A 23912-nucleotide genomic window follows, 5' to 3' on the forward strand; every position below is an offset into this window, starting at 1 on the left:
TGATTACACTTAACAGGTAATGAAATTTACAATTAAAAAACTCAGACCCTGAATTATCTTACTTGAAAATAAGATAAGAACAATTTGCTGACCTTCCTGAGAGGGATTGCTATTAAACTGGAGAATAAGTTCAAGAGAATCTACTCCTGTGGAAAACTTTAAAAGCCTACAAATTATCATGTATGTCAGAGATTGTGCTGCAATCCCGTTCGGGGTCAAAGAGTCACATCCTTCTCAGAATCATCCTATCATTTTGATCACAGATCTTCATTAAATAAGGTTCTTGAATTTTACCCAAGAGTTTAACATCTGTTTATTAGACAAGCTTTTAAACCTGCCCACATTTCAATGATCTGACCTGAACTCAAAGGAAGAATTATTTTATCTAGACACTGTTATGTGAGTAGTTTCTCAAGTTTTCTAAAAAGTTGCTTGATTTTTTTTAGTGCCTCAGACTGTTGACCTTGGCTTTGAGGATAACGTTGAAAGGGGCTTTTCACGACTATACTAACCCGAGCAAATCTTAGATTTATTGGCAATTAATTCATAGGTGAATCTAATCGGGAGAAGTGTTTGTATTCACAAAAATAGCACTGCAGGAGGAAAATGGCAGGAATTGCAGACATCGAGACATTAGTGTAAAGACGCAGTGCTTGCTGAGCACAATGTGGCTCAATCTGAGCAGATGGCGCCGTGCCATTTTCTAAGTGACGGTGCAGAGGTGTGATGACCGACTGTTCTGGCGTGTGGTTCACTCTGGAGTTTCCTCCTACAATCTGCAGCTGAAATGGGGCCACGCTGCCTCCACAGCACACAAGCCACCCTCTCCTGGGGCTTGCTTTTGTCTTCCAAGCAGCATTTCCTATTTTTACACCTTTTGACTCAGGTACAATTAGTGTTATTAGTAGCATAGCCATGGCTCTTCCTGTAGATTCCTTCTCTCCACAGAATAGTGGGACACTCATATTAACCCCTGACTTTAAATGCCTTCCCTGGTTTTCAGATATCCTTTGGATATGTTTTCCTGTAGATATTCTTGAACTCTCACTATAAAATCTTCTTTCAGATCTCATTTCCCCTCCTCCTCTACATGTTTCTTGAGTTAAGTGAATCTATCTCCTAAACTACTCCTTCCAGCTTTTTTTTTTTTTAATTTTTAGAAAGAGAGAGGAAGAGAGAGAGAAAGAGAAACATTGATTTATTGTTCCACTTATCTATGCATTCATTGGTTGATTCTTGTATGTGCCCCAACTGGGGATCAAACCCACAACCTTGGCATGCCACGATGATGTTCTAATCAACTGAGCCACCAAGCTAGGGCTCCTTTCAACTTTCTAAAAAATGTTCTCTTCCATGTTTCTGACATGCAATATGCTTTTGTCTTATAACGCATGTGTGTATAATTTACCCCAAAAATATGAAAAATTGTCCCTGAGCTCTCAGAAACCTCTGCTCAGCCAGCCTGTTGGCTGCTTTTTTGCCAGTCCATGGTTCTATTCTAGCAGGGCACTCATGAGAGGTTATGTACTAAAACATTTCCTTCTTTAACTTGATGAAATTACAATACCAAAACTTGGGGGGCGGGGGGGGGGGGGTCCAAAAGATTCATAGTTACTAAGAGTTCCGATTTGTATTCTTGTATGTTCAAAAGGTCAAAATTGTTCCATATTCTCTGTTATACAAAGGATATACCTGGCTGTTGGACACAAAAGGAGATATTTTGTCATCAAATGCATAGGTCATGATAAAGTCACCACTCCTCAGCCATTTTCTACCTTTTCTTTTAAGAAAATAGAATTTCTTAAAAATCTAAATTCATAATCTAGAGTCTCAGGCAAAGATCAGGACAATTTCCCTCTTTATCCCCCAGGAAGCCTTCTCTTGTACTACCACACCACCCACCAGAATCACCATGGGCAACCTCCTATTCCCTTCAGTCTTGTACCTCAATGACTTGTCACTTCTCCATCCCTTGACTTACCCAAGGGCTTTACCAAGGTTCCCTTAGCATTCAAGTGATTTTACTCCTGCTTCAGCCTCTCTATCTGGATTAGGATCATGTCTTTCAACCTGAGGATTTATAGCCTTTTTTAAATTTCCATCTATTCATTTGAACTCAGTAAAGCACTTGACACAGTTTTACCTTCCCAAATTGCACTTATCTGGCAAATTAATTTTAAGCATTACCATAATGTGATACAAAAAGCAAGTTCTAAGACTCAGAGGCATGGATACAAATCCTTTCACAATCTCTTGGTTGAATAATCCTGGACAAGCCATTTACTTTCCAGGGTCCCAGTTGCAAATTTGAGTGAATGCCCAGGATGTCTGTGGCTCAGATTAAGAGGTAAAATAATGATTGTAAAAGCACCCAGTTTAGTGTGAAGCAGATACTCTAATTTCTTTTCCTTCTATCAGAGAATAATTGCTTATCTAACCCCAATAAGAAGTGGCTTATTTATACAAACCTTCCTCAGTATCTGTTTGAGAAAATTTAATTGTTTCTGGCAAATAACCCTTAATGTAAAAGTTGTATTCTGATACAGGATCATATGTGTCATGAACTAGATTCATAATACTTAACTTCCAGTGTCAGGACATAGTTTTAGAAAAAGATTGTTTGGAGTAGGACGCATATCAATCTGAAGGCTTTATGGTAATATTTTAGCCAGAAGTTGTTTTCTTTCTTTCTTTCTTTTCTGTTTTGAAGGGTGGGTTGTGTAACATAAGCCAGGCTTCTAAAATGACTAGTACTAGCATCCAGGGCAAAAGAAGAAATGCCAAAGCAATTACATTTATGGGAAATCCAGAAGAGGAAAATATGCACTAGATAGGAGAAAGATCTCTATGGGCATAATTTCAAAGAAAAGCAGTAGCTGGTCTCTGTCAGCAGTATTGGGTACCACTAGCTTGGAGCAAGTAGAGATGAATGGACCTGTTCAGGCAAGCATGTTCAGGCAAGGTGTGATGGCCATGAGGCAGAACCTTGAAAAGGGAAATGTCCTATAAGGATAATGAAAGCATATTTAGTGTTTTGTATATATATAATTTTTTAATTGAATTTATTGGGATGCTGTTGGTTCGCAATACCATACAGGTTTCAAGCATACAGCTCAATATAACACCATCTGCACACCACATCGTGCACCTTCTGCCCCAAGCAAAGTTTCTTTCTATCCCCATTTCTCCCCCTTTGCCCACCTCCACCTTGCCCCAACCCCCTTTCCCTCTGGCTATTGCCACTCTGATGTCTGTGTGTATATGTTATGTATATGCGTTTTTTGGCTAATTCCTTCACCTTCTTTCATCCAGTCCCCTCACCTTCCCCTTTGATAACTGTCCATCTCTCCACGCCTCTGTTTCTATTTTGTTCATCAGTTTATTGTGTTCATTATATGCTACATATAAATGGGGTCATATGGTATTTGTCTTCCTCTGACTAGTTTATTTCACTTAGCATAATAATCTCCATATGCACTGTTTTTAATTTCTATAAGTACTTCAATTTTTTTTTGAGTCTCAAATGAATTTAGGGTAGGACTTAAATATAATTCTTGACTTAAGTCTCCCCATCCCCAAAATGCCATTTCCTTTTAATTCTGCCTTTCCCCTGTATCTGGCTTTCCCATCACTATGAAGCTTCTTGAAAGAGAAGCTTCCATTTGTTGACTCTAACCTTCACCTCCCAATTTTCCTCAGTCTACTTGGCATCTGTCTTCTGCCTTCACTCACTATACCATAGCTACTGTTCTTGAATAGGCCACTAGTGACTTCCTAACTGCCAGCTCCTCCAACTTGACCACTCTATGGAATTTGACACTTGACCCTGCCCTCTTCCAACACACACACATACACACACACACACACTCACACACAGTTCTTGAAACTCTTATCTCTGTCTTCTTTCTGGTTCTCTTCTTACTTTCCCTTTCTTTCTCCTACCTCCTTTCTTTGCCCATTTCCTAATGAAAACTTTCCCCAAATTTCCATCATCAATCCTAGTCAGAATCTTTGCTTGTGTGATAGCATATCTTTCTTTGACTTCAGTTATTACTCATATGTGGTCACTTCAGTTGGGGCCCGATCCAAAGACAGAAATCACATCAGTAATTTGAACAAAGAAATTTTAAAGAAAATTGTTAACTAGGAGAAGGATTTAAAAAGACTCTCAAGAGTACAGAAGTAGCAACTTCAGAAAGCAGGAACCACAAGTAAAGCTGAGGGAATGTGAGCAAAGCCAGAGCTTAGAGACTCAGAAGAACCCTCTTCCCTCCCACCACCAAGGCGAGAGACCTCATTTGACACTGTGTGGCTGCTATAAACATGTGATCTGTGGAAAAATAGTACACACACAAAAGAGGGAAAGACCCTGCCTCCTGCTCTACCCTCCGAGTGTCCCTCTAGCACCCTCTATGTGAAATCTAAAATTGTAGCTGTTGGCAAAAAAAAAAAAAAAAAAAAAAATGTCTACAAAGTCCATCTTGAGCATCACAAAGCAAGGCAAAGAGGGATAAGTTTGGAGTTAAGAGGTAATATGTTAACAATCAGCACAACCAGTAATTTCTAAATCTGTATTTCTTACCCTGACCTCTTTTCAAAAATCCAGACTTCTATATGTCTGTATATAGATGTCATAAAAATATCTCAAATTCAGCATGTCTTCTTCATTATCTACATGTAAACAGTTATCAAGACCTCTAAATGCTCTCTGAAAAATGCATCTGGGATACATGTCTTCCTTTGAATATATATTGTACATTCTTTGGCTATTTTCTAACGCTATCACTACAATACTCCAGATTCTCATTTTCAATGAGAGCGAGTACCCATGCTTACAACTGCATGACTCTCCACCCAACTTTCCCATTAACACCAGAATTTATTGTCTAAAATCAGTTTTTCTGATTTTAGACAGTTTTTCTTCCCAATAATCCTAATAATTCCCTTTGCCAGCAGAACAAGGTCTATAATCCCTATTTTAATACCTCAGACCCTTCAAATATGACAGTAATCTATCTCCCAATCTCATCTCTCACTGCATCTCAATACCACCATGACTAGTATTACTATAAAGCTAATGTTTAATATAGGCCAAATACTAATATAGCAATATATATATATATATATGATTATATATATAATCTTATTTAATCCTCATATCAAATTTTTCAGGCAATTATCATTATCTTCATTTATTTTATTTTGTATTATTATTATTATTATTTTCATTTTACAAAAGAGGTAACTGAAAGCAAAAGAAATTACCTAAGTAACTTGCATAAAATCAAATAACTAGTAAATGGGAAAATCAAACTCTAAATCTGGGCAGCCTAATTCTAGAATTGATATTCTTATATATATTATATTTTTCTCTAAAAATAAGTAGATATAGAATAAATTTAACCTATAAGGCAAAATACATGTACACTGAGAACTAGAAAACATTATAGATAGAAATCTTAAGAGAGCTAACTAAATGGAAAGGCATGCCAGGTTTATAGATTTGAAGACAATTTTGTTAATACTACCCTAAAATAATGTCAGTTCTACTCAAAGACATCTACAGATTCAATGCAACCCCTATCAAAACTCCAATCGAATTTTTTGCAGCAAAAGAAAACCTCATTTTAAAACTCATATGTACTCTGAAGGAACCCTGATAGCCAAAACAATTTTGAAAAGAAGAACAAAATCAAAGGACTCAGATTTCCTGACTTCAAAACTTAATACAAAGCTACAGTAATCAAAAACAGTGTGCACATATGATCAAGTAATCCCACTTCTAGGTATATATTCAAAGAAAGTGAAATCACTCTCTTAACAAGATATCTGTACCCTACCCCCACCATGATCACTGTAGCATTATTACAATAGCCAAGACAATGGAAACAACCCAAGTGTCCATCAATGGATAGAAGGATAAAGATTGAAATATATAAAGATTGTTTATATATATATAAACAATAGAATACTATTCAGTCACAGAAAATAAGAAAATCCTTTCTTTTGAGAAATATGGGTAGACCTTGTGGGCATTATGCTAAGTGAAACAAGTCAGACAAAGAAAGACAAATATCCTTTGCTCTCATTTATATGTGGAATCTAAAAATGCTAAATTCATAGGAATAGAGAACAGAATGGTGGTTGCCAGGACTATGTGACAAGGATAATAAGGGAGTGTTGATCAAAGGGTGTAAACTTCCAGCTATAAGATGAATAAGTTCTAGGGATGTAATGTACAACATGGTGATTATAATTAACAATACTGTATTATATACTTGAAAGTTTTTAGATGGTAAATCTTAAATGTTATAACCATAAAAAGTAATTATGTAAGGGATTGAAGGTGTTAACTAACCTTATTGTGATAACCATTTCACAAATATATATGTATATCAAATCATCACTTTGCACACCTATAGTTTATATATATTATAATCTCTGAATAAAGCTGGGGAAAAGTATAGTACATGCACATGAACAGACCATATAACATTTATCAATGGAATAGAATAAAGACCCCCAAAATTAATTCCTCACTTATGTGGTCAATTATTTTTTGACAGAGTATCAATATGACTAAATAGGAAAAGGGAAAGTGGTTCAAACAATGGTGCTGGGAGAATTCTGATGTCCACTGTTCATGGGTTGAATGATATACCCCAGAATTCATAGGCTAGAGTGCTAATCCCTAGTACCTCAGAATGTAACCTTATTTGGAAAAAAGGTTCTTATGGATATAATTAGTTAAGATGAAGTTATACTGGAGTACAAACCCTATGAAGACTGGTGTCTTTTTTTAAAAAAAAGAAAATTTAGACACAGATATATATGTTTTCAAGGGGATGGTTATGTGAACATGAAGAAATCAGTGATATATCTGCAAGCCAAATAAGGCCAAAGATTGCCACAAACCACCAGAAACTAGGAGAAAGGCATGGAACATATACCCCGTCATTATTCTGACAGAAGGAATTAATCCTGACAACACCTTGACCTCAGAACTCTAGTCTCCAGAACTGTGAGACAATAAATTTCTATTGTTTATGTCCCTCTGTTTGTGGTACAGTGTTACAGCAGCCATAGCAAACATCCACATGCAAAAGAATGAGGGTGGAACTTTTTATCATAAACAAATTTTAATTCAAAATGGTCCAAAAACCTAAACATTACAAATTATAAAATTCTTAGAATAAAACATAAGGAAAATCTTTATGGCATTCAATTTTGCAATGGGTTCTTAAATATGACACCAAAATGAGGCAACAAACAAAAAGAATAGATAAATTGAACTTGATTAAAAATAAAATTTGTGGCCCTGGCCGGTTGGCTCAGCGGTAGAGCGTCGGCCTGGCATGCGGGGGAACCGGGTTCGATTCCCGGCCAGGGCACATAGGAGAAGTGCCCATTTGCTTCTCCACCCCCACCCCCTCCTTTCTCTCTGTCTCTCTCTTCCCCTCCCGCAGCCAAGGCTCCATTGGAGCAAAGATGGCCCGGGCGCTGGGGATGGCTCCTTGGCCTCTACCCCAGGCGCTAGAGTCGCTCTGGTCGTGGCAGAGCGACGCCCTGGAGGGGCAGAGCACCGCCCCCTGGTGGGCAGAGCGTCGCCCCTGGTGGGCGTGCCAGGTGGATCCCGGTCGGGCGCATGTGGGAGTCTGTCTGACTGTCTCTCCTCGTTTCCAGCTTCAGAAAAATACAAAAAAAATAATAATAATAAAATTTGTGTTTCAAGACACTGTTAATAAAAAGAAAACTACAAAATAGAAGAACATATTTGCAACTGCATTTCTTTTTTTATGTGACAGAGACAGAAAGACAGAAAGAGGGACAGGGAGGGAGAGACAGATAGCAAGGGAGAGAGATAAAAAGCATCAATTCTTCGTTGTGGCTCCTTAGTCTCCTTAGTTGTTCATTGATTGCTTTCTCATACATGCCTTAACCAGAGAGCTACAGCAAAGCAACTCCTTGCTCAAGCCAGCAACCTTGGGCTCAAGCCAATGACCCTGGGGTCATGTCTATGATCCCACGCTCAAGCCAGTGACCCCACACTCAAGCTGATAAGCCCATGCTCAAGCCAGTTGAGCCCTCACTCAAGCCAGTGACCTCGGGATTTTGAACCTGGGTCCTCTGCATCCCAGTCTCATGCTTTATCCACTATGCCACTGCCTGGTCAGAGAACAACTGCATTTCTGATAAGAGATTAATATTCAGAATATATTAACAGCTCCTACAGCTGAACAACAACATAAAGCAAACTTCCAAATTTTAAAATGGGCAGAAAACTTGAATAAAAATTTTCCCATAGAAGACATCCAAATGCCCAGTAAACACATGAGAAGGTGTTCAACATCATTAGTCATTAGAAAAATGCGAATCAAAACGATGAGATACCACTTTACACTCCCCAGCATGGCTATTATCAAAAACAGAAAACAGCAAGTGTTGACAAGGATGTGAACAAATTAGAATCATCGTACAATGCTAGTCAGAACGTAAAATGGTATGTATGGCCTCTATGAAAAACAGTATGGTGGTTCCTCAAAAGATAAACATAGAATTAGCATATCACCCAGCAATTTCACTCCAAGATGTATAACCAAAAGAACTGAAAACAAGTTGTATACCAAAGTTTACAGTGTCATTGTTTACAATAGCCAAAATATGCAAGCAACCCAAGTATCCATCAATAGATGAATGGAAAGACCAAATGTGATAGATATAGAATTAGATATAGAGAGATAGGGATATTTGATACAATGGAATATTATTCAGCCTTAAAAAGTAATGAAGTTCTGATACATGCTACACTATAGATAAACCTTAAAGCATTACATTAAGTGAAATAAGTATGGCACAAGAGGACAAAAATATATGGTCCACTTATCAGAGGTATCTAGAACAGGCAAATTCGTAGAGTTGGCAGAATAGAGGTTACTAGGAGCAAGGGAAATGAGCAAGTTATTGCTTAATGCTCATAGAGTTGCTATTCTGGGTGGTGAAACATCTTGAAAACAGATAGTGGTGATGGTTATACAAAATTTTAAATATATTTAATGTGATTGAATTTTACACTTAAAAATGGTAAAAATGGCAAAATTCATATTAAGTATATTTTACTACAATTTTTTAAAGCCCATGAGGGGGTGCTAAAGGTGTGTAAGACTAGAGAGGAAAGGGGTGGGACATTCATGCAGGGCTAGAATCAACAGTTGGCTAATTGATGGGGGTGGGGAATATGGGTGACCTAGGGTGACATCCAACTTGCCAGACTGAGATCTTGAGTGGCTGCTTATGACATTATCAAGATTAACAGGTGGCCTGACCAGGCGGTGGCGCAGTGGATAGAGCATTGGACTGGGATGCAGAGGACCCAGGTTCGAGACCCCGAGGTCACCAGATTGAGCGCGGGCTCCTCTGGTTTGAGCAAAAAAAATGCCCACCAGCTTGAACCCAAGGTTGCTGGCTCCAGCAAGGGGTTACTCGGTCTGCTGAAGGCCCACGGTCAAGGCACATATGAGAAAGCAATCAATGAACAACTAAGGTGTTGCAACACGCAATGAAAAACTAATGATTGATGCTTCTCATCTCTCTCCATTCCTGTCTGTCTGTCCCTGTCTATCCCTCCCTTTCTCTGAAAAAAAGAAAAGAAAAAAAAAAGATTAACAGGTGATCCAGACTGAAAAATAGGTTATAGGCCACAGCTTGTTCGGTTATAGTCTCTTTGAATTTGAAAAGCTTTATGGGACATTTCATAGTTTAATAGAAATGTGATCTATGACATTACCCCATTTACCAATACAGTGGATTCAGCTGAAAAAAAAAATGAATAGCTAACATTTGCTGCCCGCCTACAGTACACCAGACACTGTGCAAGCACCTTGCAAATATCAGTTTAATCTTCACAGCTACCCTCTAAGACATGATTGTCCTCATTTTACAAACGTTATGCCTAAAAAATGTCTTGCACTGTCAAATCTCCATGTGTATGTGCATTTCAAACCCCTAAGGCTACAATGTTGTCCTGTCATTTCACTCTCTAGAGTCAATCCTACTTGTCCTCCAGAGGACCCTCCAAAGTTACCAGTTCTACAAAGGGTCCCAACGCTGTCTTGCTCAGAATTGATTATTTCGCCTTCAGCTCTCACTTAGTGTTTAGTAATCTAATAAAATGCCTTCAAAGTGATGTCTCCCCACTAAGACTGTAGGCTCCTTGAAAGAAGTTGTTTTTCCTCTGTCTTTGAATCTCCATCAGTACATCTCAAAGCACCTTTAATTTAGAAGCACTCCTTCAACGTTGACTTTTTATAAATGGATAAATGGAGCCTTGAAAAGAAGTGTGTGGCTGAGATTACAGGGAAACTCATTTGTGTCTGGTAAGCGGAGCCCAGACCTGCTCTGTCCCCATTCAGGTCTCTGTCCCTACTACACTGGTGTCTTCTATCTTTCTTGATCTGCACATTGATTTGCAGTCTAAAATCAACTACAGACCATGAAAAGGGAAGCATTTTGATTCCTTTTGCAGCATTAAAAATTCATGGCCAGAAATATTGGGAGTCTCAAACCTTTCTTCCACTCTCAATGTCTTCATTGGACCAAAATCTGCATATAGGAGGGGACCAATTCTTCATTTCTCACTGTATACCCAGTATCTAGCATAGTGCCTAGGACATAGTAAATACTAAATAAATATTTGTCGAATGATCATGAACCCACTACTTCTTAGTGAAAGTCCCCCAAGGCTATTGGAGAATTAGCAAACTGTTTCCTTATTTCTTAAACTGAGGTTTTTCCCTCTAACAACCAATTGAATTACCTATCACACACCTACTAGCTACCTTGATATTTATATCACACTCCCTTTCTTTCTTTCTGTTTTTTGAATATTCCATTGATGAGAGAGAGAGAGAGAGAGAGAGAGAGAAGCAGCAACTCATTGTTCCACTTAGTTGTTCCATTTAGTTGCGTACTCACTGCTCCCTTCCTGTATGTGCCCTGACCAGAGGTCAGAGGTCGAACCTGCAACCTCTGGCGTGCTGGATAGACACTTCATCCACTGAGCCATCCAGACACAGCACACTCCCTTTCTCTTGTCCCTCTTTTAGCAAACCTCCCGTGTTGGGGAGAAGAAAAGAAAAGCAATGGTCAGGAGGAGCCTGACTTCTCTTGCATACCTAAAAATTCTTCTACTCTCTGCATGACCTTTCCCTAATCCTCACCCATAAGGGGATTTTCTCTGTAATCCTGTCACACGTCCTGAGTCCTTTTGCTCCATTTTCCTCTCTCTCCCTTCCCCTTCCTAGAGAAGCACTACCTTTACTTTCTCAAAATGTTCAGTGTCTCTCAGGATTCCTTGACACAATTTTAATGATGTCACCCCCTGAAGCTGGGCATCAAGGAACTGAGCCTGAAATGATCTACCCTGTCATAGACCCGGTCAGCTCTGTGTCCTGGACTTGGAGCGTCTCTGTGTCCTGGACCTGGAGCGTGTGTCTGCCTGTCAACTGTTCTGCCTTCAGCCACAGATACCAAACCGTGTTGAAAATGTAAACCATTTCTAGATTTTTCTGGTCTACTTTTTTTTTTAACTGTGTTCAGATGAATAAACACGTATTAGAGCGAATACTATTGGCATTTCCTTCCCCTGCTTATTCCGACGGAGCTGTGTTTGTGAGCAGGAGGGGAGGATGTGCCCCTGGGCTGCGGAGTTGGGAATGAAAAGCGAAGGGCGAGGAGCGAGGGGGCGGTCCGGTCTCCGAGGCTGCACCCCGCGATACACCCGCGGCATTTCCTCCCTGGCACCGCTCTTTTCGGGAATTGACACAGATGTAGATGATTATGCCTTTGAAACTCGAAATTTGGCTTCCAAAGAGGTTTATCCCATTGTCTCCGCAGATGCAGTGTGAGTGAGGATTTAGAAAATTCAAGAGTTTAGTAAACGGGCTTCCTCCACGCCTGCCAGAGCCCTGGGCGCTCGCAGCATTTAGAAACAGAACAAGGCCCTCGGATAGGTTTTGGTGGGGATCCACCGGCGGATTTGGCGGGTTTGCCCGTCCGCGTCCTTGGCCTGCGTCTGTCCCTTTCTTCCCCACATCCTCCTTCTCCAAGAGCAGAGCCCCTCCAGTGAGTGGGCACCGTGCCAGCTGACAAAGAGGAACAAGCTGCCATCAACCTGGAGGCAGCTGCCTTTTCCAAAATGTAATTCAGAGCTCCTGGATGCAAGCAGAGGAAGGCACGCTGCCCTGAAGCTGTCTCTGGCCTAAACTATAGTTATACCGATTCTGCTAATAAAGAAGGGTGTCTGCGACTTAAATGACCAGAGAAGGAAAAGACAGCCGAGCCCCAAGCCCTGTGAGGCAGCTAGCAGGTTAAAGACAGCGTTAGAAACCCACACCCTGCACTCAGATAAGGAGATCAAATGAGCTTGAGAGAATGTCGCAGGCTCAAGACAGTGAGAGCAAAATCATCAAACCTGACTTTCTGAGGGTTTCTGTTTCACCAAAGAAACTCTCACACAGCAAGGCATTTTTGCTTTTACAAAAGGCACATTTTAAGGCCGGCTTCCCAAATTTCACAAAAGTGTTCCTTCCCGGGACTTGTTTGAAGAAGGTGGAGAAAAGGTCAAAGATCTGGACACCAACCAAGTTCATTCCCTGTCTTCCAGGGTTTCCCAGGCTACTACGTGGAGGAATGTGATTAGTTTGCAAGGGGGAGGACACAAGCATTTCCCCTAATTCGGGGCTTAAATCTGAGGTCTGTGCGTTGCAGGAAAATGTGCAAACATAATTGGATGTATTTACTTACACTCCACTTGTTTTTACAAAAGGTTCCATAGCGTTTCTCGGATTCTCAGAGAGGTCCGTAGGCCAAACTAGGTAAGAACTGTTGCCCTGTACCCTATATTATTTCACATTCCCTGTCATCAGGGACTCCTGAAAGTAGGGGTCCAGCAAGGCAAGATGAACCCAAGCTATGGCCAAATTTCGAGAATAAGAAGCTGGTACCTACCACATCCACTCCTTTCTGAATGCCATCATCCCAACCTCTACTTCTAAAGTAGGTGCAGTGTGAAATGGTCTCCCCACCACCACCTCCCCCAGCATCATTATTCCTTTCATGGTACCCAGTCTGTTTCCCAACAACCTTTCTGGGCTTCATTGCCTCCTCCTCTCCCAATAAGAACAGGCTCAGGTCAGGCATCTTCTGTCATGGACAAACTCCCTACTCCTTACTCATTCTGGGCAAAAGAACCATCTCTAGAATGATCAGCTGAGTACATCCTGTCCTTGTTCCTATTCTTAACGGTACCTAAGGGATTATTATAGTACAGGACTATACAAAGGTATCAAAAGGATTGAGATAATTGAGCTTATACACCTAAGTAACACACTATAAACAATATCCAACTCTACTACAGGATGTGTTTCTGACGATAACACATCAGGAAAATTGGTGATATCTTCAGGCAGGAAGATTTGACAAAGGGACATGCCTGTGTCCACACTTTCTGTTGCTGTTTTTGCTATTGATACTTCTCATAGTTCACCCTTTCCCCACCACTAGCAATTCAGTTCCTTATATCAGTGTTAATGTAAGAATTGTAAAGAATCATCAGTCTTTATTTTAATTCTGAAAATTTTCAGTTCAGACTTTACATAGAAAATCTTTGTCCAGCATAGGATTGTATCAATAGCACTGTCTTTTCTATATTGCTAATACTTTAGGGTGACATTTTTTCATTTATCAGCCAGATATAGGTATAGACCAAGACCGTCCCAGACAAACTGGAGTGCCAGGGTCACCATGTCCTGCCCAGACCATGCAGTGCGCCCTCTCTTTTATCCCACACTTTACCTGTTCCACCTGCCTCACTGTGGATCTCTCCCCCAGCTCAGATGGAAACAGTAGAAGATGCTGTTGAGCAAGAAGATAATAAATTCCATGTTAAAAACTACCTGAAGAAGAAAATCCTCCCAATTTAGAAAAGTTAGGAGCTTCACGCTGCTCCTTATGTTGCATATCACACATTCTTTGGCTGCAGTCAGCCACAGTTTTGCTGTTCAACCATCTCATGTTCTGCTATATGTTGACCAAACCATCTTATTTTTACTTCTCTGCTTTCTCCATAAATTGCACATACATTTAAGGTATCCTTCAATAATCATGAAATGACATGCAAAAAAAAAAGTCAACAACTGAATCTATACCAGAACTGTCAGGAGCTAGAGGTAAAATAAAAAATGGCCTCAGGCTCATTCTTCCTTCTTTCACCAGATTCGAAACGTGGCAGCCAATCTCTGCGTGGACAGCAAGCATGGAGCCACAGGGACCGAGCTACGGCTGGACATCTGTGTCAAGGATGGTTCTGAAAGGACATGGTCTCACGAACAGGTATGTCAGCTTCCAGAAGTCATGAGACGTGGGAGGTCGGAGCAGACATGGAGGGATGAGTGGGAACAACTCTCTAGATAGGACATACGGGACCTGGGCGAAAGGCCTGGTCTGTAGTCAAGTGAATCACTTAACTTCTTTGTTTCTGTTCCTTCTCAGAGAAGTGGAGATAATCAATTGAGGTGATGTATAAAAATGTGCTTTAAATCATAGAAAGGATGGTAGAAATGTTAACTCTGACCCTAGTCTTGTATTTCCTTTCCCAGAATGATAGTTTTCAAACTGTAGAAAGCCTGTAGAATGCTATGAAACTCTTTCAACTAAATTGCATGATTTTAATGAAAGACTCTCTGTTATTCCATAAATTCATGTGACTTTAATCTTATTTTCCCCCTCTGGCTGTATCCTGGAGAAGATAGCTTACATATACCTTTTGTTGTTGTAGGAGCTCTAATCTCACACATGAAAGATGACTGAGGCAATAACACTCCAAGATGAGCTTCATGGGATACTTAAAGGCTATTTATTGCTTTTGATTGAAAAAAACATTTCAGAGCTACTCAGTTTATGAAGTGAGAGGTGATTCCTGACCCACTTTGAAACCTGACAGTCCTTGTCAGGGGCTTTCCTCACACTGTGTCACCTGTAAAAGAGAAAAGATAGTGGGTAGAATCATGTCTGCCCCTTTTTAGTGTTGTAATCTTTAATTATAAAATATTCCAGTAGGATACTATAAAAATATTATAGCAGACATTTATATGTTCATCACAGAGATTTAACAAGTATCTACAGCTATTTCCATATTTTTTCAAAGAATAAAACTTACAAATATTGTTAAAGCTCCTCCCCTGCCCCATGTTACTCCTCTCTCTCCCTCTGCAAAAGGATATATTCCAAGTTCAGGAGAGTATGACCTCCCTGTCTCCCTGTTCTTTCTGTTTCCCAGAATTGTCCATAATACCTCTCTTATGAAAATCAAAAAAGCAGACAAGCAAGTTCCAGTAAAGTATTGGTTGTATTTTGTTCTATTCTGTTCTGTTCCATTTTGTTCTGTTCTGTTCTGTTCTATTTGCAGTATTCCTTGAGTGTCTATCTTATTGCTTGTAATGACCCACGATGCCTAGCCTAGGATGTTACAGAGTGCTCAAGTATGCTGAGATTCAGCATAGCGGTACCGCCCTTGCCCACTGACCCTTCCTGCCCCATCTCTGCCCTGCATTACCGTGCAGAGCAGCGTTATTCAGGAAAGCATCAATGGACCATGTCAAAAGCATGGTCCAGAATTAATTCGGCCACTGAACCAACAATACCCCCCACCCCAATCCAGTAATCTGGTCCTTTTCCTCTTATCCCACAAGCTCATGATGTTCTCGAAGGATCCTAGGCCTTGCAGTCAGGTCAACCTAGATTTCAACCAGTTTAACCTGTGCATCTGTGTGACGTTATTAAATCTTTCTAGGCCATAGTTCCACCATCTTTAAATTGGGACAACAGTCCATCTCACAAACAGGGTGATTATGAGAATAAGTCACATCTGTGATAGAACAGCATCGTGCGCGTGTAGTAGGTGCAGAGTAGATATATTTTCCCTTCTACTTCTTCACAGTTTCTCCCCCCAGAGCACTCTATACTGATACCAAATTAGAAATCTCTCTCAGGTTCAAGGCAACTGCCACATACCAGATACTAGTTATCTTTCTCTCAAATACATCCTGCCGCATGTGGACACCTATCAGGTAGGTTTCAAAGAAGACTACAGCTCCAGGATTCACTGATAGGAGTGAAATGTCAGGAAAAGAAGACTCGCCTTCTCCTTTCTCTGTCTCTTTCTACAAGCAGCCAGGGATGCTACCAGGGATGAGCGATGTAGTGTTGGCCTATGGCCTCCAAGAAGCAATTCTGACTTCAGCCTGCGAGCAAGACAGAAGGCTCCAGAGGCCTCTCAGTGAGACCCGCATCTGGAAAGGAAAAGAAAAAGGAGTATGCCATAAGGAAAACCTTTGTCTAAAGGGCAAAACTCCTCTCTGCCACTTCTATTCAGCCCAGCCAGGAAACACAGCAAGGCAGCTGGTTGATCGGAGGCACGCATACCTGAACACCCGAACCAGGATTAATACTCCTCTCCCCTGAAGTATTCTAGAATGAAATATGCTATGAACTTAAGGTGTTACTGGCCTGCTGAAAAAACATAAAATGTATAAAACCAACTCTTTGGCATACACTTTAAAAATAGTTTCATTTCTCTCTCCCCTCAGGCAAAACTGTAAACATCTATGGCACGTAATTTAAGAAAGAGTCGGCAGAGGGCAGCACTAGACAAGCAGATGTAAGAGAAACTGAGGATGTTAGTAAATCTTTAAAAAGGAGCTGCAGGAATATTCAACAAAGTTGACAAGAGGTGAAAAATAAATTATATTTGAAATATTTATCACGCTATATTGACTTGGAGGTGAAAACATTGCAAGCTGCTTTGTTTTCTAGCAATTAACTGTAATCTTTATTCAATATATTACTCAATGACTTATAAGAATTAGGCCTCATTCTTTCATATTTAGATTAAAATCCGTGAATGAGAAAAGAAGTATATCAGGACAGGAAAATTATAGGTATTCTTTTGAATTCAAAAGCATTCAGAGAACACAAAAGGGACACTTATTAGAGTTGAAATTATCTTTTTAAAAAAAAAATAGCAAAATTAAAACACATACAACAGTTACATGGGAACTAAAGGAAAGTCTATTGAAGCACTTTATTTTTTCAGTTGAGGAAAAAATATTTATAACCATTGTTTCTAAACAGTGAAGACAAGTTCAAAGTTTATTCTCCAACACAGACACAAATAAATCATGACAATTGGATAAATAGTAATTGGCAAAACACTGCAGAAAGGTATATGAAACATAAGCTCTCCCATTTAAGAGCACAATTAGTCTTACTATATAAGACCTTAGAAAACTGCTGAGTAAATTTGTTGTAGGAGAAATACTTAAGATTGAAGGGAGAGAAACTACCAGTTAGAATAGCAGTCCTGAAGTGTTTTTTTATGTTGTTAATCTTTTTTAAAAATTATTTATTATTTTTCAACTATAGTTGATATACACCCCAGTTATTAGACTTGATATAACTTATTAAATGATTAGCGCCATAAATCTCATACCCACCTGACACCATGCATAGTTATTAGAATATTATTGACTGTATTCCCTATGCTGCACTTTACATCCCCCTGACTGTTCTATAACTACCGCTTCTACCTACTTGTACTGCTTCATACCTTCACCCTCTTCACCCAACGCCCCCCGCCCATCTGGCAACCATCAGAGTACTCTCTTTATCTATGAATCTGTTTCTGTTCTGCTTGTTCATTTATTTTATTTCTTAGACTCAATTGCTGATAGATAAGAAACTGCCTTTTGTTGCAGAGCACCAGTGATGACTAATCTGGCTTCCATGAAGGAAGCAAATGTCTTTGTTTCATTTTTCAGGGCCATCTACTTTGCTGTTTGATATCACTGTAGCATTGTGTGCTGGCTTTCAGTTTCCTTTAAGGAGTATGAAAGAAAACTAAAATTAGACTTAATAAGACTGTAGGTCTGGAAAGGATATTCCCCCAGCTGCCATTAGATTATGAGTCCCTGGGAGGGAAGGGTGGTGGAAAGGAGATGGGGGAGGGGGTAATTGGAGGGAGGAGAGGAGGGAAGGGAAGGGGAGGGGAGCCGGCTTGGCTGTCTGGCCAGGCAGCAGGCTGTGATGACATTGTGGGGAGGAAGCACTGATTGCAGCAGAGCAGTCCTTGGTCCTGCCGTCCTGCCGAGGAAGCAGACAGATGCTCCCTTCCAAAGACCTGGAGAGGAGATGTGCAAACAGAGATGGCAGTAGGTCACTGCATGTGGTGCAAGGACAGGTTCTGGGACATAGCCTCACTCTCCAGACAAAGCACACTGATGGGTACAAACTGCCAAAAGGAACGTGCACTATCTTAGAGAGCCGCCAACCACATAACGATGAATTAAAATATCACCACCCACAGAGAGAAAAAAATTTTTAATCTGCCCAAATCAGGTAGCAAGATTAGGACACTAAGTACGTATATTTGCAGTACCAAGTCTGCTGAGCTTGCTCATATAATGCGGTACACAGACACAAGCAATATTACACATTCCGCATTAACATTAAAACAAAGACGCATAAGTTATGTATCATTCTGAATCTATATTGCAAAGTATAACTTAAAAGAAGAAAGTAGAGAAAGTCACATCACTTTACTCTAAAATTGAAAGATTGGAGGTTGAAAAAAAAGCAGGAGTTATGTTTCAGGAAATCTAAATTCTTCTGTCTTTTAAGAACAGCCCAAGGGTAGGAGACAAACTGTGAATGTCACAATAACATCACCCAATGCAAACAGTGACAGTGCTTTCATTATGTCTGCTTGTTTCCGCCTTGACAAGAGTGCACATAGTAAAGTGTGCCTAATGAACGAAACACTCAGCGCCTGATTGGTTTGACATGGCCATTAGGATAAGATAAATGGCAATGGAATGCATTTCAAAAACAAGAGGAAAAAATTTAGCTAACGGTAGAAGCAGCAGAGAAAAACAACTGATATCATCTGAAACTATCTCACACATGATGAAGGAAAATAATCGCCAGGTAAGAATAACAATAATACATACATATATACATATATACATAAAATACTGAAGACCACATGCTAACAATCAGTCTACAAATCTAAAAATGATTGTTGCACTATAACAACCTAGAAACAAGAAAAAGAAGACACCTGAGGATGCTCTGAGATATAATTGTAATAATACATGAATAAATCTGTCCAAGAAACAATCTACATAAGTTTGCCTTAACATAGATATCCTTTTGGGCCTAGCAGGTCCATTTTTTAAAAAGTAAGACAAGTAAAATGTAAGAAAGTAATAAGTAAGAAAAACTGTCTATAAAGCCATTTGACCTCTGCAGGCCTGATTTTCCCCGACCCTATAATGCGAGTATGCTAGGTAATGATGACAGTCCCTTGGGACTCTGGTCTTCTAAGAGTAAGCAGGTCCTCAAATCATGTCGTTTTGTTCCACATGGTTTCGTTATAACATTGATGAGTTGCCATAGGAACTTAACTCTTATTTATATCAATTAGCCAATGGTAAAATTGGTTCTGCAATATGTTGTTTCACTTAAATTCACAGAACCTATTGATGTTGAATGAGAACTGACTGTATCAAAGCCAAAAGGAGAGACAGAGACATAGAGGCAAAAAGACAGCAACAGAGAGGGAAGCGGGGAAACCAGTAAAAGCCACTGGTTCCTGCATTGTTTAGTCAGCTTGTGGAACCAAGGAAATCTGATATGTAAACAAAATAAAGATTTCATCAATGCTAAGAATCATTGAAGTTGGAAGTTCAACAAATAATAATATAGTTGATATTGTTGAAATTAGGCTCAAACAGAACAAAGAATTTTGAGGGACCATTCATTTTGAAAGCTTTCTGTTAATATCACGAGTGCAAGTTCTTGTTTATTAGTTAGAACCTTTATTGAACAATTATGTGTTATGAGTTGTTCTGGGTACTGGAAACACAAAGATAAAAATGATATGATTCCTGTTATGAAAGATCCTATGTCTAGTGAGAAGGACAGAGACATACATGGACAACATGATGAAACGAGGTAAGAGGTGGCAAGGAGTGGAGGGTGCAAAGAGGGAGGTTGCTGGGCCGAGTGGCCAGCTGAACTTCAGCTTACAGAACTAACAAGCATTCACTGGGTTGGCTGGTGAATGCTGTCCTTCCAGCCAAAGGGACTCTTCAAGAACAAAGTCACAGAAGGGGAAATATAGCCTGGTTAGGGAAAGGGACTGTGAACATTTTATTGTTGCTTGAACATAAACTAAAGGGAAGAGATGCAGCTGGAAATATAATGGCAAAGGCCGAGTGTGGAGAGTGCTTTACATGTTAAAGAGGTTGAACTTTATTCTCTAAAGGTTATACAGAAATACTGCGGGATTTTAGGAGAGGTGATTTGGCCGAATAGGCACTTTAACCAGACTTCTCTGGAGGCCAAGGAAGACAGGAGGGAAGGAATTTAAAAAGGAAGGTGGGAACAAAATTAATTTAGAAGGTCGTTTTAGTAGTCCAGACAAGAAATGTTGAGTGCTGTGGAAGTAGAGCCAGAGAGGAAGAGATACTTCCAGAAATGTTTAAAAGACAAAAAGATGGCCAGACTTGGTAATTGATTAGATGAAGATGGTGAGGGAGAAAATAGAGTAAAAGATGAAAGACTCCCAGGTTGACAGGTTGAATGATCTGACCACCAAATAAAATAAAATATAAAAGTATAAACAGATAGAAAGAGAAGAAAACAAATTAAATTTAGGATGTGTTGAATTTGAGGTATCTATGGGACATACAGTTGAAAAATTCAACATGGAGTTGGACATAACACAGATGATGAGTTATCAGCACATTGTCAAGAGTTGGACTGAGCATGTTTAAGACCAACCAGAGAAGGAGCGAGAGCAGAGGATACAGGGTGAACCCTGAGCAGCACCTCTGCTGAAGTGCTAGAGGAAGAGGGACATGGGCAGGATAGAGTTACAGGATAGCAGGGGCTCAGAATTTCAAAAGCCAAAGAAGTAATGAGTTCTGAGTTGAAGGAAGTGATCAAAATCAGATGCTTAATAGACATTTTTCCTTGAGACGTCACTCTCCTGCTCAGTATTTGAATGAATCTAAACATATTTCAGTCCACAATCATATTCAAATAAACACAATAAAAAAGAAAAACTCAAGGAAAAGGGAGTGCACAATTCCTCTTTATGAATCAATTTTAAATGGCTGATCTGAAATTCCTTGTCCTTCTATTCAAAACATTCTCTTTTATCGTGTCTTCCAGGAAAACCAAAGCCAGTCACTCGCCATTACTCAATCAGCTACCGTCTGTTTGATTTAGATCCTTTCTCTCTGGTTTTCTTCAGATCACTGACCTCAGTTCTTTCAAGTTTTCTGTAGTTTCCCCACCATTTAACTGTTTTTGAGTAGCCATCCCCAGAATTTGGCCAGATTTCATTTTCTTTCATGGGTAGGACTTAAACACTGAAATATACTGAGGGCCAGGTCAGTAGAGGCGCTAAGTGGATTATCTATGTATAGCTCAGCATTGGACTTGCTTTTATAGCAACAGGGACTCCTTGACAGCTCTTTATTTGGCAATTCACAGTTTGGCTTTACACAGCTGGACCTGCCTTCAAGTCCTCAAGTAAGAATTACATAACCGTAATGAAATTTTAGAATTGGAAGAAATTATAGGGTTCATCTAGTTTGTTTTCCCGCATGTAAGGATTTTTCCTACTGCACCCCTCCAATGGTTGTCCAGGTCAAACTCAAGAAAATACCCTTTCCATACAGGAATGTGATGGGTTTTCTAAAATTGAATACACAGTACAATTAATTTAGTGTATTATAAGCAACATTTTAAAATAATAGAATGGGATGGGTAGGATAGAATATATTAGGATAGGATAAAGTCAGATGGCATATGAGAGTCTATTCAATGCAGTAAGGATAAATATCAGTTCCTGAAACTTATTTTAGTTTGGGAGGGGAAGTGTGTGTGTGTGTGTTTGTGTGTGTGTGTGTGTGTGTGAACTGTACTTCTTACTGTGAGGTGCAGTTCAAAACATTGCCCTGCAGAATTACTCTTACCAACTCTAGGAAAATAATTTGCCTCTTCTTTACTTCATCAGGCTTTGCTTTCATTTAAATCAAATTTTTGAGGTTGCAGGCTTCAATCCAGCTCAACGCCTGATCTTTTTTTCAATTGATCTGATCAAACTGTACAGCCTTTTACCCAGCAGCACTTTGTCAAAGTGAAGAATGCAAAGAGCTTCATGAAGGAGTTCCTCCTCCCTCCCGTCTCTATACCATGCTCTGTTATTTTTCTAGTACCTACGTGGAAGCCCCTCATTTGCATTTCCTGGCACCCTGGGCCAAAGGTACAGCTGTCACATCTTTGGCACATTATGATACATGCCTTTTTGACACTTCTATTATGCCAAGACATATTTCTTTCTTGTAAGTCACAAAACAGATCTAAATTGCCCCCTATACCCCCCCTCTCGAATCTATCCAGATTAAACTCACTGCAGCTTTTCTGCTATTGTTGCTTTGTTAGCTCTTTACTTTTGGATGGAGAGAAGATATCCGACCTGGTGAGCCACTGCATACCCGAAAATTCTGCTTCGATGCAATCTCGCACAACAGCCCGGTCACGCTCTATGACTGTCATGGCATGAAGGGGAACCAGCTCTGGGGATACCGGAAGGTAAGAGTCAGCTCACTGCGGGCATTCTCAAGCTGCCGGGCTAAAGCTTCTCTAACTCAAAGTTTTCTTTTCAAACACACCGTTTGATGAAAAGTGTTACCCAAACATATGTGTACATATTGGACTCACGCACATGGAGACCACCAGCACAGATCAGGGAAAAGATAGAGAGTGCAGGAAGCAGCATGCCTTTGGCTTTGATTGTTATGCATACACCCATCACAACCAGTGATGATCGAAAAATGGCTTTGAATGAGAACACTAACACTACAGGGAAGGGATGAGTCATAACCCAGACAATTCTCAAATGGAGGAACCGCAAATCCAGTAAACACATGAACATATATATACTTTTTTAGAACCTCAATTCTCACACAGAAACAGAAAGATTAACACATCTGTTCATTTATTATATATCTCAGGCTTATTTGCTTGGTAACTGTATTACGACAAATACATTTATATTCATAAGACATTACATAGGACAAATAATTATACATTCATGTAGATGTAATTATTGCAACCCTTATACAGAAAGTGATTCATTTATAATTTGGTCAAAATCCTGCTCTAGTATATAGCAAAGGAGAACTTATTTGGAGAGTTTAAAAGTTTAAAGAATGATAAAGTTAACATTTAATGATAGGAAAAATACTTCAAAAACAAAAATAAAATCACATTTTATTGAATTGATAAAATAAAGAGCAATTAAATCTTATTTTATAATATTTTTTATTATAAACACTAGACAGTTTTTTTTAATTCTTTGATTTTTAAGGCAGGACTTAGCTCCCAATTAACAAATGCTTCATAAGCTCCCTTTTGCCCCTCAGGTTTACACAACTGCCAGAGGCCTTCATGGTCAGCTAGATTGGCTTTCACACTCTGGAGGAACTCAGCCTTCCCCCAGACTATAAGAAAAATGTCATACTCACCATTTTAATCATGAACTTCAGCTATCCTGTGGCTGAGGTAATGTCAGTATACCCTAAAATTACAGAAAGTAACAGGGAAAAATCTGCAGAGAATCAACATGGGGTGATGACTGTTTTGATAACTATTCCCTCATGTAATAAGTTCTCTGGTACCTAAAATTACACTCACAACATTATACCCTCCCTAATATCTGGCAGATTGTGGTTATGTGTCCAAAAAATATGAAATGTCAGTTGTCACATCCTTCTGCAAAACAA

General features: G+C 39.6%; 1 protein-coding gene across 2 annotated transcripts in view; it reads left to right on the plus strand.

The window, feature by feature from the left end:
• Positions 1 to 23912, plus strand: part of GALNTL6 (polypeptide N-acetylgalactosaminyltransferase like 6) — a 1118979-nt gene that overhangs the window by 1078143 nt on the left and 16924 nt on the right. For both annotated transcript variants that reach the window (XM_066387896.1, XM_066387897.1), the window contains exons 11-12: positions 14272 to 14388; positions 22570 to 22719. In XM_066387896.1, coding sequence (XP_066243993.1) covers positions 14272 to 14388; positions 22570 to 22719 — 267 coding nt within the window. The remainder of the gene's footprint in view (positions 1 to 14271; positions 14389 to 22569; positions 22720 to 23912) is intronic.

This window comes from Saccopteryx leptura, chromosome 1 (genome assembly GCF_036850995.1).
Source record: "Saccopteryx leptura isolate mSacLep1 chromosome 1, mSacLep1_pri_phased_curated, whole genome shotgun sequence".
Classification (NCBI taxonomy): domain Eukaryota; kingdom Metazoa; phylum Chordata; class Mammalia; order Chiroptera; family Emballonuridae; genus Saccopteryx; species Saccopteryx leptura.